Source organism: Dama dama, chromosome 15 (assembly GCF_033118175.1).
Source record: "Dama dama isolate Ldn47 chromosome 15, ASM3311817v1, whole genome shotgun sequence".
Taxonomy (NCBI): domain Eukaryota; kingdom Metazoa; phylum Chordata; class Mammalia; order Artiodactyla; family Cervidae; genus Dama; species Dama dama.
In genome coordinates, this window is record NC_083695.1 from 64,516,674 (window position 1) to 64,533,755 (window position 17,082).

At 39.0% G+C, this 17,082-nt stretch overlaps 1 protein-coding gene across 1 annotated transcript in view; it reads right to left on the reverse strand.

Annotated features, from left to right (window-relative positions):
- Nucleotides 1-17,082, reverse strand: part of TLL2 (tolloid like 2) — a 135,713-nt gene that overhangs the window by 51,948 nt on the left and 66,683 nt on the right. Inside the window, exons 4-6 of the mRNA XM_061163118.1 lie at nt 7,847-8,002; nt 6,065-6,182; nt 633-811 (exon numbers count right to left, since the gene is read on the reverse strand). Coding sequence (XP_061019101.1) covers nt 633-811; nt 6,065-6,182; nt 7,847-8,002 — 453 coding nt within the window. The remainder of the gene's footprint in view (nt 1-632; nt 812-6,064; nt 6,183-7,846; nt 8,003-17,082) is intronic.

Sequence of the window (17,082 nt, forward strand, 5' to 3'; positions counted from 1 at the left end):
TGCCTTTAAATCTCTAGTCTCGCTATTGAAGGAACAAAGAAAAGAAATCCAATATTTAAGTTCAATCTCAAATTCACTATTCAGACTCTTGAAAGCATTTTTAAGTCAAATATATGATTCAATCAGTGACTTTCATGTTCAATATGAATTTCTGTATAAAACTGTTTAACACAGGGAGGTATTTTTAAGAAATCTAGACACTTTATCTGCCTTGGGATAGGCAGAAATACTGTTTTTCATGTACTTGTGCCCTAATTATATTTCAGTTTCAAAAATATGTGTTGCCTACATCAGCAAAAATGAGCCTTAGAAAAGCAACTGGGAGAACTCTTTTTTTGGATGAGTAGCTTTGATGCTGCAACAGTGTTCTGGTTGATTCTGTTCCTGTTAGGAAATGGAGTTGGATTTCACTGTCCGTTACAACATGGAATCATTTTGCTTCTGCTCTAATCTGAAAGCTCTAGCAGATGACCTCCCAGGAAGGACCACAGATGGACAAAGGACAAAGCGCTGGTGACAAAGGCCTCCATATTTACAAATGAGTGTCAGTCTGCCCTTCTCTTTCCTCCCTCCTGACCCCATGATGCTACCTGCCTGACTGCTGGCTTCTAGGCTCCATACAGACTCCTTACCTGGCTGGATGTTTTCTCTGATGATGGTTACATGCTGGTCTCTGTCTGGCCGGGTGTGTTCATGCCAGAACCCAACCACATGGCCCAGCTCATGGGCCACAATGCCAAACTTGTCACAGTTTTTTCCAATGGATATGGCCTGTGGGCCTCCACCTCGGCGCCCAACATAGGAACAACAGCTGGACAATTGCAGAAATACCCAGGTCAGCAGATCAGGGAATGAAGCTTGAAAACAATCTCATTGTCCAACTTCCCTCCCAAGGCAGGAATTCCCTCCAAAAATGACTCTTGACCTTTTTGGTGGCCTGGAGAATCCTTAGAAAGATACGGCCTCTCCTCCAGGAAAAAAGTACATACCTTCCCCCACCCTTCTATCCCTGAGTCTCTGATGACAAGGCAGAGACAAAGGAAGGAGCCCCTGAGTTTCTGTAAAGCATGAGACTTTTTGCTATTATCAGAGGAGCCTTAGAGATGACTTCCCTTCTGGGCACAATTATTTTTTAAAATATATATTCATTGTTCCTAATATAGAAAGCTGTAAAAAGTAAATTAAAATGGCCCATAATCCCACCACTCAGATAACTTCTATAAAGTGTTTAAAAAATACATGCCCATGTCACAAAAGATTTAAGTACAGTATTAAGGTTCCAAAGATAACTATTGTTGACAGCTTCTCAAATTCTAGTCCAAAAAATGTAATACATCTGTATATACACATATAATATTTTTAATTACAAAATACATCATGTACATTGTCCTTCATCTTGCCTTTTTTCCTCCTTAATTCATAGATATTTTCATAACAGTAAATGTTAACCTAATTTTTTTCAAAGCAACATAGTATTAAAATTTATTTAATCAGTCTCTTATTAACACACATTTAGGCTGACTTCAGTTTTTTCTATTTAACCGAAGCCTCAGGGAAGAGGGAGACAAAACAAACAACAAAATACAAAACAAAGAAACCACTGGAGTCTTACTTGCTTTTGGTAGGGTAAATTCTGAGCAATGGAATCAATGGATAAAAGGATAGGTGCATTTGATATTTTGATAGATACTATCAAGTTGCAATCCCAAAATGTTGTGTCTCTTTATATGCCCATTAATAGTATGTTAAATAGCCCTATTTCCCCACAACTGGGCCAGCCCTGGTTTTGCCAAACTACTTTTGCCAATTTGATAGATAAAAAGTGGTATTTCACTGAAGCTGGATAGTTTTCCATGTTTTATGTGATGTTTATATTTTTTCCTTGTGAAATATGAGATCACATCTTCCTCCAGTTGGGGAGGGGGGAGGTTTGTCCATCTTTTTATTACTGATTTGTAAGAACCTTTTGAAAATTAGGGGATTAAATCTTTGACTCTTAAATGCATTACAAATGTTTTTCGCCCTTTGTTATTTTTTTGTTATAGCCATATAAAGGTTTAAAATTTTAATGCAATGTCTTTATTTTCTTATGTGCTATTCAGAAAGGCCATCTACACTGCAAGATTATAATTAATATGCAATCTTGCTTCCTTCTAGTACTTTTCACATTTGTTCTTTTTCTTTTAAAAATCCTTACATCTTTGGACTTCCCTGGTGGCTCAGTAGTAAAGAATCAGGAGACAGGGATTCAATTCCTGGTCTGGGAAGCTCGCACATGCCATGGAGCAACTAAGCCCATGTGCCACAACGATTGAGCTTGTGCTTTAGAGACTGTGAGCTATAACTACTGAGCCTGCATGCCCCAGAGCCAGTGCTCAGCAACAAGAGAAGCCATCGCAATGAGAAGCCTGTGCGCCGCAACTACAGAGTAGCCACTGCTTGCTGCAACTCAAGAAAAGCCTGCACAGCAATGAAGACCCAGCAAAGCCAAAAATAAATATGAAAATACATTTTTTTTAATGCTTACATCTTTGATCTGGCCAGAATCATTTTTGGTATATGAAGTGTGGTAGTATCCCAGCTTTATTTTCTTTAAAATGAGCTACTGAATTATCCCAATAGTCACATATTCCTGACTAATCCATCTTTCTCTCATTTAAAAGGCTACCATATTAGTGTATAAACATATTCATTTTAAGCTCTTTCGTTCCATATATCTACTTTTTTCTTGAGTTCCAAATGGTTTTAATTATTATGTTCATTTGCATTTTAAAAATAATTTTATTTATTTATTTTGGCTCTGCTGGGTCTATGTTGCTGCACGGGCTTCTTTCTAGTTGTGGTACGTGGGCTTCTCATTGTGGTAGCTTCTCTTGTTGTGGTTCCCAGGCTCTAGAGCACAGGCTCAATAGTTGTACACTGGCTTAGTTGCTCTGTGGCACGTGGGATCTTGTCAGGGATTGAACCCATGTCTCCTGAATTGGCAGACTGATTCTTTACTGCTGAGCCACCACGAAAGCCCTTCATTTGCATTTTGATATCATATATGTTGGGATAGAACATCAGAACTCTTCTCCTCCCCTACCTCTGTCCCTATCACTATTGTTTGTTCTCTCTGTTATTTCTACATGAAAAACTCTACTATCATTTATTCAAGCTCTTAAAATATATGTACATACACACCCACAAATACATATATGAAGATGCTGTTTAAATCAGAATGGCATGAATTTATAGGTTATTTTAGGAAGTCCTGACATCTTTACTATGTTGGGCATTTCCATATGAGGAAACAGTATGTATTTCCATTTTTACTTCTTTTTTTTAAAGTTTCCTTAGAATTTTGTTGTTTTCTTCCTATATGGCTGGCATATTTTTGCATTTTTGTTATGATTTATTCTTAGACATATTATCTACTATGTTTCTACTAAAGTTATGATTTCCCCCATTATGAAAGTATTACTATATCAAATTATTTCATTAAGGCAAAAGTTATTTACTATTGATTAATTTTGTAGTCAGTTACCTTAATAGAGTCTCCTTTTGTTTCTGATAGTTTTCCTATTGATTTTCTGGGTTTTTTCACCACATGTCGCATTAACTTCAAACAATACTTGTTCTTGCCAATATTCATTGTGTTTATCTTTCTCATGTCAAATTACATTAGCTAGTATTTCCAGAAAAAAAATGTGAAATAACTATGGTGATCATAAACATCTTTTGTTCCTGATTCTAATAGAAATGCTTCTAGAATTATCATTGATAAACATGATGTGGGCTTTTGGGATATATATATATATATATATTTGATTTGTGTGTGTTGTTAATGTGTATATGTGGGTGTGTTAAGTCAAGGATCTATCATGAAGGTATGCTGAAATGTGCAGATGCCTTTTTAGCACCTATTGAGACATGAATATGGCTTCTCTCCTTTGAGCTATCAATTTGTTGAATCATGCAGATAGATTTCTTAATGTTGAACTAGTCCTGTATTCCTTAGATAAACCTTTTTGGCAGGCTACTCTTCTATTCTTTTACTGCTGTGTTCTATGTGCCAACATTTTAGTTAGGATTTTGCATGGCTGTTCATAAGTTAGATGAGTTTATAATTTTCTCTTTTTAGTGCCATCTTTTTCATTTTGAGGTAGCAACACCATGATAGTTTATTAAAAGTAAATTGGAAGAATGTGTTCTTTTATGCTCTAAAAAACTTAAATAGTACCAGAGTGATCTGTTTCTTGAAGTTTTGAAAGAATTCATCTGTGAAACTCTAGGTTAATGGTATGGAGGAGAAAGTTTCTCCATCAATTTTCCAATTTCTTTCAAAGTTACTGGTCTGTGCCAGTCCTTTATATCTACCTTGAAGTCAATCACATCATCCAGGTTTCAACATTTCTTTCCCGAGAGTTTATAAAGTTCTTTTTTATGATTCTGCTGAATCTGTGATTACTTCTCCCTCTTGCATGTCTAACTTTGTATGTTTCTGCACTGCCACTTTTTTGTCTTAGACTAACAAGTAATTAGTTTATCTACAGTTTTTTGTTTGCTTATTTGAAGAAGTCAGTCTCCAATTTATCAGTTCTATAATGTGTTACCTTGTCCATTTTCTTGCTCTTGTGAGGTTTATTTTGTAGTGGTAGAGGGTTTTATGTATTCATTTGTTTTGCTAACTTCTTCAAATTGAATATTTCACTGTCATTCTTAATTCTCAGATTTGTGGATATCTGAGGCTATGTGGTTTTTTCTGGACATAGCTTTACCCAGATCTCTTCAATTTTGAACCGTGGGGCTTTTGCTATCTAGATGTCTTGTAATTTCAATCCTGATTTCTTTAAAACCTAAGAGTTGTAAAAAACAAGGGCGGGGGGAGGGGAGGTCTTAACAGATAATGCAGGAGCATTTATTCTATTTTTGTTGTTGTTATTATGTCCAGTTTCATTGCTTTACAATCAGAGAATATTTTAATTTTATTTTGGACTTTTAGAATACATTGAGGTATTTTTAACACTTAATAGATAAACCATGTCTATAAATGTTTAAGAGGCATTTTTAAAATGTGTTACAGGTTATAGAATCTGGTAGACCCAGAGGCTCAACTCTGTTAATTACATTTTTCCAGTCCTCTACAAATCTCTACTTATTTTTTGGTTAACTTGACATTGATCTACTTGGGTTGACAGCAATGAAATAAAGTCTTCTGCCATTGGTGTTTCTGTCAATTTCCCCTTGAAACCCTTGGGGCTTGTTTTATGACTCTTAATGCTTTGCTATTTTGTGCATAAAGATTTATGACTGTTACATTCTCTCTGTAGCTTGTACTCTTTCTCATTATAAAGTGTCTCACCTTTTTTTTTTCTTTTAGCACTTTCTTTCTTTAAAAATGAATTGAAGAAACAACAAAAAAGTGTTGTCTACAACTAGCATTGTGATCTCAGCTTTCTTTTTGTTAGTATTTGCCTGTATGCCTTCTTACCTTTTACTTTTAAACCTTTCTGGATCATTTTCTTCAGTAGTCCTCTCACATATATAGCATGTAGTTGGGTTTAAGATTTTGAACTAATATGAGAAAGTTTTCCTTTCAGGAAAATACACCACACTTATATTTATTGGCATAACAGATAAGTTTGGTTTGTAATCTAATCATCTTATTATTTATCATGTTTTCTGGAGGAAGTCTGTAAGCCCATGGAGCTCACAAAATTACATGCAGAATTTTGCATAAATGTACATCCATCATGAGGGAGCCCATAGCTCCATCAGATTCTCAGTGGGATTACTGGCCCCAAGTTGGTTCAGAATCACTTCTCCGTATGAAACATTCCCAATTCCTTCAGCTTGCTCCCATGACAGGAAATACAAACACCTTGTCATTCTGGAGTCTTCCTCTTGACCTACCTACTTTGTCCCTGGACTGTGAGTTCATTGAGGGCAAGAAGAGTTTCTGGCAAGTTCTGGACTCCTATATATTACAGCATATTAGAACACATATTGTTTTAGAGAGAAAATTCAAGGCTCATGGGCCACCTGACTCAGTCTCCACTGAGGTGAACTCACTTTCACTTACCCACATGTTCTGTAACTGAACACAATGAAGCTTTCTTCATCTGTCCTCTCTATGAAGGTCACGCAGGTGTGCTTCTCCCAATGTCTCATGGCCTGCTTAAAAATGGCCCTCTGGCTTCCTGAAATGACAGGATAGGTGCTCATCAATTCACTCATGGGTCCACAGCTTCCTTAGATGTTCTAGAGCATGCTGGTTCATTAACAAAGCTTGTTCCAATGATCAAAAAAAAAAAAAAAAAAGCTTGTTTCAGTGACCCAGAATTAAAATGAACTAGGATTAAGGATTTCCCTGGCTAAGAATACAATATAACTTTCCCAAATAACCAAAACTTAGAGAGTAGGAGTTTGTGAATTGGAAGCGAGGGTAAAAATAGATTTTCAAATGTCCCCAGCCTCCCAACTTTTCCTTTGTATTGAAAGTACTTTCCTAAACTTTAAAAAAATTTTACTTAGGTTATTCAATTTGGAAATTTTTGACCTTTCAAGTAACTCACCAGCACTGCATTCTATCCCTTCCATTTTACTTTCTCCCTATAGGAGAGTATATTCCCATATGCTCTAAAAATTCTATTTGTAGGTACAGTCATGATATTTTTGCATTAGGGTTCAGTGTTTGCTGGGGGATCCTTGAGCCTAATGTTCTACAAGGCCTTTGAGAACAGATGAATTTCATACTTCCTCCAAACTTTTCTTAATATTTCCTTGACTAGACATTGAAAATAAAGCAACAAGTAAATTAGGAGCAAGAAAAAAGTAGTTGCAAACTCTAGGCTGATAGTTTCATCCAGTCAATAAGTGTTCTTTTAAAAATCTATCAGTCTGAAATAAATAAGATAACTGTATTTTGATTTTGGTAAAAGGAATGAGAAGGATCTAGAAAAAAGAATTGTTTGGGAAGTACACAGAAAGGTTGGGGATGGGATCTGAATTCTGGAATGACTTCGTTGCAGAAAACCAACAAACCACTAGGAGGTTCCCATGATGATCTAGAAGATGTGGGTGTGGTGTCATTTCACTGGCCCCCTGAAACATATATACAGAATAAAGAGTAACTTAGCTGTCCATTTTGGGGGAGCCATCTTGATACTTTAAGTTAAAATTGTTTATAGAACAATGATTCACCAAAATAGCAATCCTACTAATTATAAAATAAAAAATCTCTTTGTAAAGAAAGTTTTCTCTATAGAATTAGTTAATTTTGATGAAAGTTATATAAATCTTTGGCAAGATAAGCACACTAGATCTGAAAGAACATGGTTAAGATGCCAAGAAACAGAGACTTCCCTGGCAGTCCAATGGTTAAGACTCTGGGCGTTCACGGCACTGGATATGGGTTTGATCTCTGGTCAGGGAGCTAAGACCCCCACAAGCCATGTGGCAAGGCCAAAGAAAAAAGAAAACAAACAAACAAAAAATATACCAAGGAACAAAAGTTAGCAGCTGATGACAATTCCTACATTTTAGTTCTTTAAGAACACACATCTCTTTCTCTCTCTTATTAGAACTGGGGACTCTTTGAGGGGCAGAGTGACATTGTACTGGAGGCTCTGGGATAATGCCTCAGGGACCGGGTGACCACCTCTGAGGACAGAGTCCCAAATGAGACTGCAGTTTCCTCAGGCTGAGTGCATTAGACCCTGTGGTCGTGAGGAAGCTTGAAGCACGGGGACTGCTATGACCCCAGCATCTGTTCCATCCCACCTGAGTCCTTGCAGGGAGGACTTTGCCCACTAGGGAAGACAAAGCCCCCAGCCCCAAGCAAGCCTCATCTGGAGCTACTGACCAGTGAAGTTCCCTCCAATGACGTACGGAATGACCCCTCCCGGCCATATCCTCTCTGTCCTTGAGGTTGTGGCTCTTCGGACCCTGGGAGAGAAGGTCTCAGCTCCAGCATGCAAGGTCCCAGGGCTCTGTGGAAGCAGGGCATTCTCCTTTCCATCTGCAAGAGAGTTGGGCTGCCATTTACTTTGCTTTTAATTCCTCCTGGGCATAAAGTGAAGATTATATCACCCATGAATCCACAAAAGGAGAAATTCAGAACATGTATTCTAAAGGGGATATTGGATCTGTTCAGGGTTTTAAACCTGAGTAGAGGAAGAGAAAGTGTAGGGCTTCCCTGGGGCTCAGTGGTAAAGAATTGACCTGCCAGTGCAGGAGACACAGACTGGTTTGATCCCTGACCCAGGAAGATGCCACGTGTCTTGGAGCAAGTAAACCCATGCGCCTGTTGAACCTGTGCTCTAGAGCCGGGGAGCTGCAAACTCCTGAGCCCACGTGCTGCAGCCACTGAAACCCACATGCCCTAGAGCGCATGCTCCACAACAAGAGAGAAGCCATTGTGATGGGAAGCCCGTGCACTGCAATGAAGAGCAGACCCCACTTGCCACAACTAGAGAAAAGCCTGAGAAAAGCCCACACAGCAGTGAAGACCTAGCACAGCCAAAAATAAAGAAAAAAGAGAAATTTTATTTTTTTAAAGAGTAAGTGTAGTAAGCATCCTAGGCCTAGTTATAGAAGTGGGTCTGGCTTGTAGGAGGTCTTGAAAGAAGCCCCATGGGACTCAAGGGCAGCCTGTGAGCCACAGAATTAAGTGACTAGGACAACTCACAGCCCTTTAAAGTGGAGCCAAGTTAGGGATGTACTCTCTTCTCAGAGCCACAGACATTGGGGAGAACAAACTGCGTCAGTCACCTGCCTTGACCAAATATTGTCAATGCTACAAATATTGGAAATAATTTGGCCAGTGTGACAAATAAAGTGAATGAGTCTGTGATGCTGGGAAAATAAATTATTTGCAAGATAAACCAATAAATTATTTGCAAAATAAACCCCTGTAAAATGTAGAGCCCCATAGAATCCCCAGCTCTTCTGGATTTCTCTGTATATCTGGACCTTGAGGGAAGAATATGGGAAAGAAATGGGGACTCTATTTAAGGCTCTGAGTTCAAGTTATGATCCCTAGGAACAGCAGAGATAGATGGGTGGGTAGAAATGCTTAACCTTGAGGAAACTGAATAATTGAATCCACATTTGTTTTATTCATCATTCAGACAGTTTAAGGTTTTGTTTTCAATCTACTTGCTTACACTCATTAAGCTCACTTTGGGACATTTTCTCTTTTGTTTTTATATTTTTTCCCCTAAAAATTAGATTTGATTTTGTTTATTCTTTTTGTTTTCATTATTTCATTAATTTTATTTTATTTACATCCTTCTATTTTCACTTATTTTATTCTGATGTTTCCTTTCTACCTTCTTTTCTCTCTTTTAATAAAACTGAGATACAGTTCACACATCATAATAGTCACCACTTTAAAGTGTACAGTTTACTGGTTTTTAGTATATTCACAAATTTGTGCAACCATCACCTCTATGGAATTCCACATTTTCATCACCACCAAAAGAAACCCTGTATCCATTATCAGTCAATCCCTCCAGCCCTTGGCAACCAGTAATATACTTTCCGTTTCTATGGATTTGCCTATTCTAGACATTTCATATAAATGGAATCATGCAATACGTGGCCTTTTGTGTCTAGCCTTTTTCACTTAGCATGTTTTCAAGGTTCATTCGTGTTGTAGCATGTGTCAGTACTTCACTACATTTTATGGCTAAATAATAATCTGCTGTGTAGGTATATCACATTTTGTTTACCTGTCCTTTAGTTGGTGGACATTTGGTTTGTTTCCACTTTTTCAGCTATCATGAATAATGCTGGTCTGAACATTAATGTACACGTTTTGGTGTGGACATATATTTTTCAGTTCTTTTGGGTATATGCCTAAGAGTGGAAGCATCCCAATGCACATAATAACTCTATGTTTAACCTTTTAGAGAACTACCAGACTGTTTTCCAAAGGAGCTGCACTATTTATATTCCTACCAGCAAAGTATCAGGGTTCCAGGATCTCCATATCCTTGTCAACACCAATCTTTTTTATTATAGCTATCCTAAGGCTGTGCAGTGGCATCTCACTGTGGTTCTGAATTACATTTCTCTAATGACTAATGATGTTGAATATATCTTTGTGTGCTTATTAGTTATTTGTATATCCTCTCTGGGGGCTCCCCTGGTGGCTTAGTGGTAAAGAATCCGCTTCCTAATGCAGGAGACTCATGTTCGATCCCTAGGTTGGGAAGATCCCCTGGAAAAAGAAACGGCAACCCACTTTAGTATTCTTGCCTGGGAAATCCCATGGACAGGGGAGCCTGGCAGGCTACAGTCCATGGGATCAAAAAAGTCAGACATGACTTAACAACTAAACAACAACAACATATCTTCTTTGGATAAATGTCTATTCAAATCCTTTGTCCATTTCTCAACTGGGTTGTCTTTTTATTCTTGCATTATAGTTACTCTCTGTATATTCTGGAGACCATATCCTTATCAGACAAATTCAAATATTTTTTTCCAATTTTGTAGGTTGTCTTCTCATTTTTATGATGGTATCCTTTGAAACATAGAAGTTTTTAATTTTGATGCACTCCAACTTATTCATTTTTTTCTTTTGTTGCTTTTTGTGTCATACATAATAAATTACAAGCATACTTTTTTTAATTGTGCTTCACTTTATTGAGTGTTTTTTACAAATGGAAGGTGTGTGGTAACCCTAAGTTGTCAGATGATGGTTAGCATTTTTTAGCAGTATTTAAAAATTATATACATTGTTTTTTCAGATGCAATGCTTTTGCAAACTTAATAAACTACAGTATAGTATAGACATAACTTTTATATGCAGCAGGAAACCAAAAAATGTGTGCAACTTACCTTATTGCAGTAGTCTGGAGCTGAGGTCACGATATTCCAAGGTGCAGCATAATCCAAGCTCTTTACAATTCACATCTGTATTTTCTTTTAGAGTTCTATAGTTTTATCTCTTGTATTTAGATGTTCAAACATTTTAAATTAATTTTTGTATATAGTGTGAGGTAGGGGTCTAATTTCATTCTTTTGTATGCAATATCTGGTTGTACTAGCTAGGGTGACATAGAGTTGGACACGACTGAAGCGACTTAGCACGCATGCATGTGTTGGAGAAGGAAATGGCAACCCACTCCAGTATTCTTGCCTGGAGAATCCCAGGGACGGAGGGGCCTAGTGGGCTGCCATCTATGGGGTTGCACAGAGTCGGACACGACTGAAGCGACTTCGCAGCAGCAGCAGCAGCACCATTTGATGAAAAGGCTAGTTTTCCCTCCATGGGATTGTCCTGGCAACCCATAAAAAATCAATTGGCCATGCTTTTCCAGCTTCTTGAGTTAAGTGTTTGGCACATTAATTTTCAATTGTTCTTATATTCTAGTATTACCATTTTTAACACTGAAATTTCTCTGAGTTCCTTTTTATCTACATCTCGTCTTTTGACATGTACATTTCTTAAAATAAATTTTTTTCATTGAATTTGTTACAATATTGCTTCTGTTCTATGTTTTGGTTTTTTGGCCAAGAGGTATGTGGTATCTTAACCCCTTGACCAGGGACCAAACCTGCACCCCCTGCATTGGAAGGTGAAGTCTTAACCACTGGACCACCAGGGAAGTCTGACATGTACATTTCAATGTTAGACCTTGATACATTCTGTAAGTTCCATTTGAACTTTCTTCTTTAGTCCTTGAATTATTTAGAGGTGTGATTTTTAATATCTAAAATGTGTGTGTGTGTGTGTTATTGATTTCCAACATTGCTTTGTGTTCCAAAGACTTACTCTCCAAGGCAGGGGTCAGTAAACTTTTTATGTAAAAAGCCATATAGTAAATATTTTTACATTTTGAGGTTACTATATTCTCTGTTGCAACTACCTAACTCTGCTACTGTAGTGTGAAATCAGCCATAGACACTATGTAAATGAGTGGGTATGGCTGTGTTCCAATAACACTGTATTTCCAAAAACAGATGGCAGGCTAGATTTGGCCTTCTGGCCATAGATGCTGGCCTGTGCTTCAAGGCATCAATTCTTTGGTGTCTTGAGCTTTGCTTTATGAAAATAGTGACAGACTTTATTTTCTTGGGCTCCAAAATCACTGCAGATGGTGACTGCAGCCATGCAATTAAAAGACGTTTGCTCCTTGGAAGAAAAACTATGATAAACCTAGACAGCATATTAAAAAGCAGAGACATTACTTTGCCGACAAAGGTCCATATAGTCAAAGCTATGGTTTTTCCAGTAGTCATGCATGAATGTGAGAGCTGAACCATAAAGAAGGCTGAATGCCAAATGCTTTTGAACTGTGGTGTTGGAGAAAACTCTTGAAGGTCCCTTGGGCTGCAAGGAGGCCAAACCAGTCAATCCTAAAGGAAATCAATCCTAAATATTCATTTGAAGGACTGAAGCTGAAGCTGAAGATCCAATACTTTGGCCACCTTATGCAAAGAGCTGACTCACTGGAAAAGACTGATGCTGGGAAAGATTGAGGGTAGGAGGAGAAGAGGAGGGGATGACAGAGGATGAGATAGTTGGACGGCATCACTGACTCAATGGACAAGAGTTTGAGCAACCTCCAGGAGTTGGTGATGAACAGGGAAGCCTGGCATGCTGCAGTCCACGGGGTTGCAAAGAGTCAGACACAACTGAGTCACTGAACAACAACATGATCGCTTTTTATAAATGTTTCATATATCCTTGAAATAAAGTGCATCAATTTCCAAAACTGATGGTTGAAGGGTGCTACATATGTTGTTCAAATATTCTCCTTACAAATATTTTTGGCCTCTTGGTTTATCTGCTATCAAGAAAAGTGCTTTAAACAACCTTGAGAACTGAGATTGAGAATGTCATCTTTATTTTTAATTTTTGCTTTATATTTTTCAAGGCTATGTTGGTTAAGTAATACAAGTTAAGGATTGTTAAATGTTCCAGTTAAACTGTATCTTTTATGAATAAATATCCTCTTTATCTGTAATAACATTCATCCATAATAAAGATTATTTTGACTGATATTAATATTGCTATGCTAGTTTTATTTTGATTAGTGTTTGCCTCGTATAGTTTTCCTTCATCACTTACTTTCAATCTTTTTGTGTAATTATGTTTTTTGCTTTAAATGAATCATTCAACAGGTGTTTTCTGTGGGCAATACATTTTCCACAACAAACAATGAAACAAGCTTTGCAATGGTCATACTATTGAGGTTCAATTTTTTTTTTTGTATATGAAATGTGTGCTAAGTCACTTCAGTCGTGTCTGACTCTTTGTTACCCTATGGACTGTAGCCCCACCAGGCTTCTCTGACCATGGGATTCTCCAGGCAAGAATACTGGAATGGGTGGTCATGCCCTCCTCCAGGGGATCTTCCTGACCCAGGGATCGAACCTGCATCTCTTACGTCTCCTGCATTGCCAGGCAGGTTCTTTACCAGGAAGTATATGAAATAATTTTTGTAAATTGAAAAATTTTTTGGAAATAATTATAGATCCATATGCGGTTGCAAGAAATAATACAGACAGATTTTATGTACCCTTGACAGTTTCCCCAAACATTTTATAAAACTATAGTATAACACCACAACTGGGATATTGACGTCTACTGATCTCATTCAGATTTCCCCAGCATTATATATACTCATGTGTGTGTGTGTGTGTGTGTGTGTGTACAGTTCTACACAATTTATTACATGTACAGGTTTGTGTATCCACCATCACATTCATGATACTAAATAGTGCCATCACCATAAGGATCTCTCATGTTGCCATTTTACAATCACATCCACCTTCCTTCCCCCTCCCTCCCAACCCATTCCTAAACTCTCAACCACTAATCTGTTCTCCATTTCGAAAATGTTCTCATTTGAAGAATATTATTTAAATGGAATCCTACAGTGTATAACCGTTGGGAACTGGCTTTTCTTTCTCAGTGCCATTCCCTGGAGATTCATTCAAGTTGTTGCATGTATCAGTAGTTCCTTTTAATTGCTGAGTAGTACTTCATGGTATGCATGCCCCACAGCTTGTTTAACCATTCACTCATTGAAGGACATATGAGCTGTTTCTAGCTCTTACAACCTTAATGTACAGGCATTTGCACAAAGATTTTTATTTCTTTGTAATAAATACTGAAGAGTGGAACTCCTGGGTCATACAGAAGTTGGGTTTATTGCTGCATTCTCTACTCTGTTCCCTTGCTTATCCCTCTGCTAATATAACACTGTCTTAGTATCAGCCCTCCGTATCTAAGTGTAGTTAGCTTTAGGTATCTGTCATTAAAAGCAAATAGCTATTCCTTCCTGATCATGACAATTTCCCTTTCTTTTATTTGAGTGTAACTCTGTATTTTTAATTTGGGGTAAGGGGAAGGTTTTGTTTTTTTTCCTAGTAGTTCTCCGTTTGTAAAAGCAGTCCATGCCAGTTCAGTTGCTAGAGCCAGAAAGTTGGCACATAACACATCTTTCAGCCTGAACATAATGATTTTACTGCTAGAATTTCTAGATCGGGATTCACACACTTGCAGCTCTTGGGATAAACCCAACCCACAGATGTGTTTTGTTTGGCCTGGATGCTTTTGGACCACACTTTGTTTTGTTTTTTCTTAAATCTCACGGGGAAGCCGACTTTTAAAAATCAAGGACTTTCACATAGAAATCCTAATTTTCTAGTTGTTCTTCAAAAATGGGAATATGTGGCAACAGTGGCCCATCTTTCATCATCTGTAAGCCACAGCAGTTAAGTAGCATCTGCTCCTCACAGTCAAGGCACATGTTTTCCTGGTTGCTGGAATCTATCTCCCACTTCACATAGTTCCATCCAGCCACTTCACCCATTGACATTACCTGCTTGGCCTCTACAGATATTTTAACTTGCTATCCCAGCCCAGGACTACAAATTGCATCCAGATTCCAAACGTATGTGTGCTCAGTTGTGTCCAACTCTTTGCGACCCTGTGGACTATAGCCCACCAGGCTCCTCTGTCCATGGGATTTTCCCAGCAAGAAGATTGGAACGATGGCCCTTTCCTCCTCCAGGAGATCTTCCAGACCCAGGGATCAGACCTGCATCTCCTGCACTTCAGGCTGATTCTTTCCCGCTGAGCCATTGGGAAAGCTTCAAATGTGAGTTGCCCCAGTAGGCTGGAAGCTCCATGGAGGCAGGGACTGTGGCTGGCTCATTTACCACTCTATTCACACCCAGCACAGTGTCTGGCTGGTGGTAAGCATGGGGTGCTTTTAGGTTTTCAATTAATTAATTAAAGAATGGATGAGTTATTCTAAAAATAAACAACCAACAGTCCAAACAATTCTGTGGCGGAAACCTCTCCAAAATGTTGGCAGCCCTGAAGTCCTTAATGTTTAAATCCTGAGAATCATTCTGTCTTAAGTAATCACAGGCAGTGATGTAGCAAGTGGAAGTTTGTTATTCATTTCCCATATGGTTTTCAACAAGTCTCTTAATTTTCCTCTGCCGCCAACTCCCCCTTGGAGAACAGGCAAAAATACTTCTCTGTTTGAGGAACTAACACTAAGGAATCCGATGTTTCTCAGAGAAGCTGCGCTTATCCATACTTGTGACCTGGTGTTATAAGGGCCTGTGTGCAGCCGAGTCAGTATGGGAAAATCTTAAGTGCACCTGGAAAGAGGCTGGAGTGTAATTTCCAGAGATGGGTTATTGAATGACAGTTTCCCCCTCGGTCCAGTGAGAAATTTAATTTGTTGAGGACTCAACACAGGAAGCATTTGCCGATTAAAAATATGTCTAAACAGATGTTCTGCTTAGCCTGGAAGAAGGATCTTAATGCAACTGTCATTATTGGATTTTCTTGGATTACTACTATCTGGAATCGGAGTCCAAATAGAAGGATGTAATTATTTATTATGGTCCAAGAGTCCTGCATTTGAAGAGGAGCACAGGGGTGTCTGAAAGGATTTAACACGCTGGGGGTTGGGGTGGGCTAGGGGATAAAGTCCATTTAAATTCCCTGGCTCTGGGAGTGTACCCTATCCTCTCTGAAAAGGCAGAGCGGCTCTAGCTATTCAATGTTCCGTTTCCAGCTGAAGGCACAGCCGCATCATAAACAGAACCAGGCCTGACCCAGACTTCTCAACCGAGGAACTGCAGATTTTCGATTAGTCAACCGCTCCCTCCCACACTGGAAGTAAACACGCTGATGGTCCAGCCATCTGCATAACCCTCACCTCATGGGTGATGGGCAGACTCACACCTTGCCTGCGGTGATTCTGAAAGGCTGGGTGAAAGCGGAGACTGTGGCTTATTCTCCACAATGGTTTGATCAAGGAACTTTTAAAAAATCCTGGTTCCACCCCCTGCCTTGAGATTGGGAGACTGGGACTCAATTAACCTAAAGGACTGTCAAGACGTCTGTGCTTTTTCAAGCTCCCGAGGTGACTCGGACACAAAAAGAAGCTTGAGAATCAATGAGGTAGCCCAGAGATTAAGAGCAAGAGGCCTGGGGTCCGGGGCACTTAGGCTGAAAATAAATGCTGCCATTCACTACCTGTGTGGCTTTAGACAAGCCACTGTCCCCTGAGCCCTCCTGCCTGCTGTGTGGTGGTGTCATGGGCGTGGAGCCAGGCGGTGAACATCAAACTGCCACGGTTAGAACTCAACATGAGCTGCAATCATCACCATCATGTTTGCATTTGGGGATAGGCTATAAAGAATGTCCAAAGTCAGGTTCAGTTTACACCCAGATATGCTGACCTGAGTGACATTCAGGGGTCTGGATGCTCTGTGCCCAAGTTTGAGGGATCCCTATTCTCTGGGACAACTGAATCAGGTTGTTCAGACCAAAGCCCTCAAGGGACAGCTACAGAAAGGGAAAAGTCCCTTCTCTTTTATGAATATGGTTCTGGAAATCAGGCTCTATCAAAATAGTCACAGCTTCATTTGAGGAACAGTTACACACTTCATTTCATTAATCCCATTATCAGCCCCCAAATGCATGCTGAACTCTCATCTCCAGAGAAGGAAGGCTCCTCAGACCAAAGGGTCTGCCAGGGGGCTGCCGAGTGAGTAGTTCCCCAAGCCCCCCAGCACTCCCCAAGGCTGGAAGCACAAATCCCCACCGTCAAG